The sequence below is a fragment of the Bemisia tabaci genome, chromosome 8 (assembly GCF_918797505.1).
Source record: "Bemisia tabaci chromosome 8, PGI_BMITA_v3".
Taxonomy (NCBI): domain Eukaryota; kingdom Metazoa; phylum Arthropoda; class Insecta; order Hemiptera; family Aleyrodidae; genus Bemisia; species Bemisia tabaci.
In genome coordinates, this window is record NC_092800.1 from 9,897,603 (window position 1) to 9,908,075 (window position 10,473).

The 10,473-nt window shown below is 41.4% G+C and overlaps 1 protein-coding gene across 1 annotated transcript; it reads left to right on the plus strand.

Moving 5' to 3' along the window:
* Positions 1-641: 641 nt before the first annotated feature.
* LOC109039407 (uncharacterized) lies at positions 642-4,496 on the plus strand. Its single transcript, XM_072303544.1, has one exon. It carries the CDS (start codon positions 642-644, stop codon positions 4,494-4,496), a length of 3,855 nt encoding a protein of 1,284 aa, XP_072159645.1.
* Positions 4,497-10,473: the final 5,977 nt, after the last annotated feature.

Genomic DNA, 10,473 nt, shown 5'->3' on the forward strand with positions numbered 1-10,473 from the left:
AGTGGAGGACCCCGTCTTCCCAGCGGCCGCTCTTGCCGCTGCAATTCAGTCCCGTTTTCAGAGCCCCCTGCGCTTCACTTGAATTCGAGGCTCCTGGCCTGTCCAGTAGACAAATCCTATTTATTTGCCGCAGAGTGGGTACACCTTGTACGTCACTTCGACAAATAAATCTAAAGTGTGAAACATTACCCCGTGTTACATCACTTACCCTGACTCCTGACTCCACTGAGTCAATTGAGCAGCTACCGGCACGAACTTGGCACATCTTTTATTAGGTGCGCTGAAAAGTTCGCGCTGACTCTCAACTTGGCTCACGGCACGGACTGGGCACGTCGCTGACGCGCTTAACAGTTCGCGCTGATTGACACTTTTTCTCTCTATTTTTTATTATTTTATTTATTTAGTTGAGGGACGTCGAAACCCCCCCCAAGGGAAAGCCATACTTTATTTTTTATTATTTATTTATTTGTTTTGTGGTTTTGGTTTTGACGGTTCCCGTTCATGGTCCCTCGGGCCGGATTTCAGAAATTGAGCCGGCAATTGAAACTTAACTTTCCGTTCAAGCATCGACAGGATCACGGAATTGTTCTCGACAAAGTTTCTTTGATTGATTGATTGATTTTTTGACATTCACTCCTACAATGAGTGAAGAAGAAATGACAAGAAAACTCAAAACATTGCGCCGCCAAAGAGGCAATGTTCAGGGTGCTATCACCCAATTCTTTAAGAAACTAGACGGTTGGAAGGAGAACCCCGAATGCCGGGATTCTGATTTTTTGGAGCAGAGCCTGGAATCTCTCCAAAAAACATTTCTCAAATTTGATGGAATTCAGGATGATATCGAAGAGCTCGACGAAACAGAGATCGAGCAACGAGAAGTTTTCACTGACCTTTTTGACAAAGCCGTCGCGCGCGCACGTAGGTACTTGCGCGATGCTGCCAAATCTCCGGATAACGGAACAAAATCCGATAGTTCCACATCCACGGAAAATGAATCAACTTCCTCGATTTCAGTTAAACTGCCAACCATAGCACTACCTAGCTATGATGGGTCCCTGGAAGGATGGGCTTCATTCTTCGACCTATTCACCAGTTTAATTGATCAGAACCCGAAACTTACAGCCGTAAAAAAGCTGTACTATTTGAAGACTGCGATGACTGGTAAAGCTGCTGATTTGCTTACCAATTTTAAAACAACTGATGACAACTACCGATTGGCCCTGGATCTTTTAAAGGACAAATTTAATCGTCCACGACGCACCTTGCGTCAACACTATGCTAATTTACGTGATTATCCAAAACTTCAAAAGGATACACCAACGGCATTGGGAAACTTAGTTGATTTTTTCAAAGTCAACTTAAGAGCAATGAAAAACTTAGACGCTCCGATTGATCAATGGAGTGTTCCCTTGATCGACTTGATTTTGACTAAAATTGACGAGAAAACAGCTTATGAGTGGGAACTAAAATTGACTGATGATAAAATGCCAAGCTACGAACATTTGCTTGCTTATTTGGAGAAAAGAGCAAATTCTATTCACTTGTCCGGTAAGCCAGAAACGAGTGAAAGTAACAAGTCCAAATCAAGTAATTTTCGGAAGGACACCAGCTCCAATTATCCGAAAAGAGGCGCTCTTGTCGTTACTAATGAGAAGCGGCACCACTGTAAATGCTGCAACGACGGAATGCATCCCCTCTATAGCTGCCCTCGCTTTAAAACTATAAGCGTCCATGAGCGCAGAGACCTAGCGAAAAGGATTGGTGCCTGTTTTAATTGTCTCAAATACAGACTTGGGGAAGAAGAAGGCCATCTGGTAACTAACTGCACGAAGAAAGATAAAAAGTGTCGAAAATGCGGTTCTCTGCATCATACGTTTTTATGTTCATCTGCAAGCAACTCGCCCACTATGAAAACTACTCATAGCCCCTCGGATTCAACAGGGGAACAACGACGGGAGGAATCGTCTCACGCATCCTCCTCCACCCCCCACGTTTCATTGCTGACAACCGATAGTGAACACTCACCAGGAAATAATTTGGATTCTGTTGTTTTATTAGGGACTGCCCTAATCAACGTTTTGGGGAGGGATGGTGTTTATTACACTCTTAACGCGGTGGTTGACAGTGCCGCCTCGTCATCCTTCATATCGCTCGCAGCAGCTCAAAAAATTGGTCTAAAGTACTTCCGCACCTCTGAGGCAGTCTCAGGAATCGGAGGGGGCCAAGCAGGGGTAAAGGGTCAAACAACCTGTTACGTTCGCCCTAGACACCAAGACTCACCAGTGTTGCCAACTGACACAGTTGTAATAAAGAAAATCGTTAATTTGCCTAAGTCATTCATTCCGAAAAATGTTAGAGCTCACTTTTCAGATTTACCATTGGCTGACCCTCACTTCGGCACTGCTCGCGAAGTTGAGTTTCTGATTGGAGCTGACATTTTTCCACTGATATTCACGGGAGAAAAGAAATTTGGCCCATCCGGTACGCTGACAGCTTTGAACAGTGTATTTGGATACATAATAATGGGTAAAATTGACAACCATGGTAACCAATTTCCGGGGCATGTAGCACTCATTGCTGCACCCTCAAATGGTTCCTCTACAGATGCTTTATTAAGAAAATTCTGGGAGATTGAAGAAATACCCAAACCAGTGCCATCACATCCAGATGATGTCATTGCCGAAAGAATTTTTAAGAACAACCACTATAGACTAGGAACTGGTCGTTATGTAGTTCCTCTTTTGATACGTAACGATGCGTCACCACTGGGTGACTCGAAAAGCCTTGCTCTTCAGCGTTTAAACGGAACTGAGCGCCGTTTCAACAAACAACCTGAATTGAAGGAAAAGTACTCGGAATTTTTGAAAGAATACGAGTCTCTAGGTCACATGGGCTTAGTGAACTCGGAAAATTTTGGACTCGCTAGATATTATATTCCTCATCACGCTGTTTTCCGTGAAGATAGCGCAACTACAAAGGTTCGCGTGGTTTTCGATGGATCACAAAGGTCAAGTTCTGGCATTGCCTTAAATGAAATTTTGTACTCCGGTCCTAAACTTCAAAAGGACGTTTTTGATGTCATTGCGAGATTTCGAATTCATCAAAAAGTGTTTACATGTGACATATCCAAGATGTACCGGCAGATTTTACTGAGACCTGATGAGCGGAAATATCAACATATATTTTGGCGTCATGATGGGGAATTGAAGGAATTTGAACTTAATACAGTGACTTATGGTCTTTCTTCATCGCCTTTTCTCGCACTGCGTGTCATAAAACAACTTACGGAAGATGAAGGACATAAATATCCTGCAGCAGCCACTGCGCTCTGCCGGGACATGTTTGTTGACGACTTGGCAACTGGGGCTCCAGATACGCAACGTTTGTTGGAGCTGCAGCATCAAACAATTGGACTTCTGAAGGAAGGATGTTTTGAAACTCAAAAATGGGCTAGTAATTGCCCGGAAATTTTGCTCGAGGTACCACCTGAGCACCGCACCACTTCATTAGATTTGACTGATGAATGCGCGGCAAATTCAAAAATTTTAGGAATACACTGGAACGCCCAATCGGACTACTTTTATTACGTGGCTAAAACAGGACCTCATGAAATGACGAAACGGAATATTTTGTCTCAGGTAGCTCGAATTTTTGACTCGAATGGTTTAATATCGCCCATAGTTTTTAAGGCAAAAACTATAATCCAAAAATTGTGGATTGAAGGACTTGATTGGGATGACCAGCTACCTGACGAATTGGAATTGGAATGGACTAAATTTTACGAAAAATTGCCTTCGATTAGCCTCTTGAAAATAGACCGATGCGCTACGGCGCCGAACGCAACGTCTCATAGCCTAGTCGGCTTTTCAGACGCTTCACAACTTGGATACGCTGCAGCCGTGTATGTACGGTCTGAAGCCGAAAATGCAGTAAAAGTTTCTTTACTGGCATCTAAATCACGAATTGCACCTTGCAAAACAATTTCTATACCTAGACTTGAATTATGTGGAGCACAATTATTGTCTACTCTCCTAATCCACTTGAAGGAGCAACTAAGTGACGTCATGGAAATTCATAATATTGTTGCTTTCACTGATTCTCAGGTAGTTCTAGACTGGATCAAAACTTTGCCTTGCAAATTGAAGACTTTCGAAGCTAACAGAGTTACCTACATACTCGAGAGGCTCGAACCATCCACATGGAACATTTTTAGCAGGGTCCAGAAAATCACTCAGCAATTTTGGAAAATTTGGAGTAGAGATTATCTTCACACCTTGATTCAACGGACAAAATGGCAACAACGCCAAGAAGATTTGAAAATTGGGGCAGTGGTCCTCATGGCAGACAACGATACCGCCCCAACTCACTGGAAAAAAGGAATCATCGATGCCGTTCACCCCGGAAAGGATGGTGTGGTGAGAGTGGTGACAGTCCGCACGGCTCGAGGAACATACAAGCGTCCGGCCGTAAAAATTTACCCTCTTCCCAGTCATTAAAGCTGCACCCTCCGCTCCGACCACTTGACACCCTCACCTTGACGGGCCCACATGTGCCCTCAGGTTCTCATCATTCAACGGCACTCATAATTTGAAAGGCTCATTTGCAGCTCAAGAAACCGCAATATGAAACACGACTCTGAACAGTTCAATTTTATGTTTTTCTCCTCTTTTTGATTTTATTACTTGCTTTCTTCCCTAAAATTTTGAGGAGCTCTTCTGAAGCCTCAGTTCTCGCTCATCGTTTGTGAAAGTAAGTCTCACTTCATGTGTCCATCGAAATGGACGATTCAGACTGGTATCAAAATTACACATTGCGCAACATGCGTGGTGATTTTGACATAGATTGGGATTCATTCAGTGAAACGCCCCAACCGAAACGCAGAATTTCTCTCAACGAGTACCGCGAGAGACGGATCGCGTATGACAAAACTGTTATTTTTGAAGAAAATGTGCTCGAAATGCTCACGCCTTTTTCAGACATTGAAGAGTCGAGCGCACCCGCGACAATTGTTCCGAACAACCCGTCTAACTGTGACCTCGTGACTGATAGTGCGCGCTCCAGCAAGCCCACATGGGCATTGTACCCGCTTGAACCGAATCACTTGGCCACTCATCACTGGAAACTGATTCAGGAGTGCCGTCTCAGGAGTACATCCTGCAACCAATTTTCTGTGCCTCCCGCACAGCCGACGACATCAGCTACCAGCGGTCAGCGTGACGACAACCCTCAACGGAGCCGCCCAGTAGATCAGCCACGCCGCAAAAGCAAGCCAACGGGGAAAAATTGCAGAAAGCGTCAAAAGGCAAAGCGCCTAGCTTTGTTCCGTCACAAAAAAATGATGGAAAGAAAGGAAAAGGACGACCAATTGTACTTGTAAATACGTAAGTTTAACTATAGGATTCGATAATCAGTGTTCTTTCTTTAATTGCGAACCCTCGAGTAGTTCGCGGTCGGGGGTATGTTGGGTTTTAATCAACTTATTTATGCTATTTTAAGTTTTTATCTACTTACAGACATGTACAATTTTATTCATTGATCATAAGATATTAATTTAGTTTAATTTTTGTATGTTCACCACTCTGCGGTGCTATTTGACTTATTTCTATGTAGACCCCCCTCGCCCCCCGTCTCCTGACGGCTCCTTGGCCAGGGCCACCCCTCGAAGCATCATCCCCACTCCAGCGCCCCAGATGCGCGCGCATCCTCCGCCGAGTGGAGGACCCCGTCTTCCCAGCGGCCGCTCTTGCCGCTGCAATTCAGTCCCGTTTTCAGAGCCCCCTGCGCTTCACTTGAATTCGAGGCTCCTGGCCTGTCCAGTAGACAAATCCTATTTATTTGCCGCAGAGTGGGTACACCTTGTACGTCACTTCGACAAATAAATCTAAAGTGTGAAACATTACCCCGTGTTACATCACTTACCCTGACTCCTGACTCCACTGAGTCAATTGAGCAGCTACCGGCACGAACTTGGCACATCTTTTAGGTGCGCTGAAAAGTTCGCGCTGACTCTCAACTTGGCTCACGGCACGGACTGGGCACGTCGCTGACGCGCTTAACAGTTCGCGCTGATTGACACTTTTCTCTATCTATTTTTTATTATTTTATTTATTTAGTTGAGGGACGTCGAAACCCCCCCCAAGGGAAAGCCATACTTTATTTTTTATTATTTATTTATTTGTTTTGTGGTTTTGGTTTTGACGGTTCCCGTTCAAGGGTGTAGGGGGTGTAGCCCCCCCCCCCTCCTGTTTGCCCGGAAGAAGGAGGAAGAAAAGGAAACAAAGAAAAAAAGGAAGGAACAGAGGAAAGAAGAAGAAAGGTCTTTTAGATTTGGCAATCATTCATGACGAAATTGACTCCAACTACATGATGGATGCTTTAAAACTTTGAAAATTTTCTGGGGGGAGCATCGTAGACCCCTCTTGGGCTCTCCGTTTCCCCGTTTGAAGTATCTGGATCCGCCAATGTCATTCTATAACAGCCATCCGTTTCAACCGATAGGATTGCTCAATTTTCTTTGTGTCTTTTGTCCATAGATTTCAGTAATCAGCTCTCGGATCAAAATTTAATTTTCTTCAAAAACAAAAACAAAATTAAAATTATCTTGTTTGCAGCATAGTGGTTATTTGGATTACATTTTGCAATAAGGAGACACTATCTCCGTATCTTCTGTGAAATCACTTTTCTGCATACGGTAACCAATGACATATCTGGATTGCATTTTGCAGAAAGGGACCAAGAGCAATCCAATGTTGCTGAGATTGTGCAACTTCCATTCTTAGCAATTAAATCACTCAAATCATGAAAAAAATTAAATTTACAAAGGTAGTTTTCGTCTTGAAATTATAGTTTATTGGGAGGAGTAAAAGCTAACCTTATTTAGATGTTCAGTTTATATTTGCGAGGTAAAAAAAGTTGCACAATCTTAACGACATCGAAATGCTCTTGGTTCTTTTTTGCGAAATGCAGCCCATCTGTTGTTTCTAAAATGAGCCACAAATAGTGATTCCTTATTGCAGAATGTAATCCATTTATAAGTTGATTATTTCTATTTTAATATATAAGTAGATCCGTTTATCCGACAAAATTTAGGCGATGGAACAAACGGCGCAAATATTTTCCGAGGTTGATCAAACCAAGTCTCCCATCCGCTGGCCTGGCCATCACGAGCCGAAGCAGTCACCGCGGAGGAAAACAATGAGTCGCTTACGTTTGGCACTAATTCAAACGATTCACGTGCAAAGAACACAATGATGACGGCGACGCGACGGCACGTGAGCTCGCAGAGGCATCATCTCCGAGATGCTAAGTGTCGGAACACACGTGGCCTCTTATGCCGTTCTAGGGAAAAATGCCGTATGAGCCTTCAGACGTTGCCAAATCTAATTTGATAATCACGAACCTTCGGGTAAATTTGTAAATATGTTTCTCCTGATTTTTCACACAATTTCGTTCTTAATTTGATCCAAATGTCTGAAAATTTCGAGGAAAATCTTCAAAACTCTCCCAAAGAACAAATATTCCATTACGATTACTTTTCACTCATCTTCATTTATCTTCAGACGCAGTCAGATCTCCTTCGATAAATCACGAACTTTTGAGAAAATTTGTAAATATTTTTTTACCGATTTTTCACACAATTTTGTTCGTAATTTGATCCGAAATGTCTGAAAATTTCGAGGGAACATCCTCATAACTAACTCTCCTTAAGAATAAATACTTCATGCGCACTTACTCTTCTTTTCCGCCCGATGTTAATTTCTTTTAATTGTCACCCTAGAACACTTTGTGTTCTAAGTTGACAAGCAAAACAAAAACAAAAACAAAGAAAAAAAAAAAAAACATCGGGCGAAAAAGAAAAGTAAGTGTCAAAGTATTATTCTCAAGGAGAGTTTTAAAGATTTTCCCTCGAAATTTTCAGACATTTTGGATCAAATTTCGAACAAAATTGTGCGAAAAATTAGAAGTAATTTTTTTACAAATTATTCCCAAAAGTTCGTGATTTATCGAAGGAAATGTGACAAAGTGTTCTAAGGTGACAACAGAAAAAAAATTACATCGGGCGTAGAAGAAAAGTAAGTGTCATGAGGTATTTATTCTTGAGGAGAGTTTTGAAGATTTTTCTTCGAAATTTTCAGACAGTTTGGATCACACTACTTACAAAATTGTGTGAAAAATCGGAAGAAACATATTTACAAATTTTCCCGAAAGTTCGCCAAATGCAACTCGATCAAGAAAATAGAAACATAACAATATAAATACTTTCCGACACAAAATTTGGCAACATTCGAATGTTCATACGTCGTTGTTACTTGACACGGCAGTCTTGCATACCCACACAATTGTCCAGCCCTGCTCGGAATGGAACGGAATGGACCACCAGGGTGGTCCGGTCCCAAACGGCATACCTCTCGGACGAAGGGAAATATTATTACTGGACTTTTGTTCAAAATCTGTATCATATTATTACTTTTTACACTTATCAACGGTCTTTCTTTTTCGATAGACGTGCCTTGGAAATGGGACTACCGTGTAGGTATCATCGTGATTGTGATGCTTCATGAGATGATATTCACAATGCCGTGTAATGTTAATGTAACTAGTTTTCCGCCACGATGCGTGGATCTCTCTTTGCTTGAGTTCTGTCTCGCATTACGTCGCTTTTTTAACATGACAATTACCACGTGAGCCCCATTTTACATTTGAATTCATGTATTCTAAGGCTCACGTGGAAATCGAGATATACCCTTACGTTAGGGGAGCGACGATTAGTGTCTTTTAAAGTGTATGCCGTCGTGCTATGAGGACGAGCGCCGTATGCACTTTCATACGATGCCAAATTTTCTTTGATAAAAAACGAATTTTTGGGGAAATTAAGGAATACTTTCTGTCCAATTTTTCTGATAAGTTTCTTCGCAAAATGATCTGAAGGATCTAAAAATCTCGAGTACAGATTTCCCTGATTTCTCTCAAAAATTAATATCGTAAGAGGAGAAAATTGGCAACGTTTAGAGGTTCTTACGGCGTTTTTCCTGTGCACGGCAGTATGGTGGTGTGTTTTTCTCTGATTGTTCGTTGTTTTGCTGACAGAAAAACGTCACTAAATTTCAGCATTGTCAAATTTTCACCCTTTGATTGTGTTCTTCCTAGGAGACCATTGGCTATTTCCAACTGAAAATTTCGCCGATTTTCGTTTCTGATTACACGTTCAAATTTGCAAAATTTGGAAGGTGAATGCGCATTCATATTCTCGTAGAAATTTGAATCGCTTGAGTCAACTTTGCAACCTCGCAATATAAGTTACGTTCTTTTGTCCAAGAGATGACGAGTTTTTCTGAGCGCACGTTCGGAAAACGTTTCTTCTTGTGCGGTAAATAAATTCCGGTGAGTATTCAGTGGGAAGAGATGTTTAAATGTGTGCCGTGTGGAAGAGGTTAGTGCGTATATTCACCGTGAAAACATGTAAAAAGACATTATACTAGGATTCAGAGCTGGTTTATCTAGTCCTTTATTGAATAAAAATCTTTGGAGACTTAAACGCGGAAATAGGAAAGTAAACCAACGCACCTGGACCGAAAGTAGGGGGGTCAATTGAACTGCACGCGATGCAATCTACTCTAATTATATGAAATTCATCAATCGGTGTTATACTGACTAAGAATCTTTGGAGACTTAAACGCAGATATAGAAAAGTAAACCAATGTACCTAGGGACCGAGAAGAGGGGGGTCATTCGAACTACACGCAATGAAATCTAACCTGAATATAATTCATCAATCGGTTTTAATACTGATTAAAAATCTTTGGGGACTTAAACGCAGAAATCGAAAAGTAAACAAATGCATCTGGACTCAAAAAAGGTGAGTTAGTTTAACCACACGCACTGCAACTTTGGGCTCAATGTTAATCTCGTAAGTTTAGTGACTGTTTTCAGATTGAAAATATTTTTTCTCAAATTTGAATTTTTGATAGGAAATAATATACGGCTGCTTGAATTCCAGACTACTCCAAACTCATTTATTTTCTCCGAAAAGTGACTCTGTGCGTTCCTGTTAAATTTGGTCCGACCGATGCTTCTGCTCGGATGTTATAACGTTTCACGAATCATTCAAATATTAGTGGATACAGTGCTTCTACTTTATGTCAAATTCTTCTTATACGGGGGTGGCCTATATTATAAGAATAGTCAAATTTTTTCATGCTTATTAAGGTCAAAATAGTAACAAACCAAGAATATAAATTTTAAAAAAAAGAAAAACCTAAAATCAGCTGATGACAAGGCTACAAAGCGCACAAGGACAAAGGCGCATCTGTACAGGTTTTTTTTTTTTAAAAAAAATGAGATATTAATGATTTCAAGTAAAACTAGTCTTAATGCATATTCTGTGCAAAATTCGCTCCCAAATTCCGATTTTTAAGCATCAAAAAGTCAGTTTGAACTTACTTTCCATAGGGATTCCTTTCATGGATCCTTACA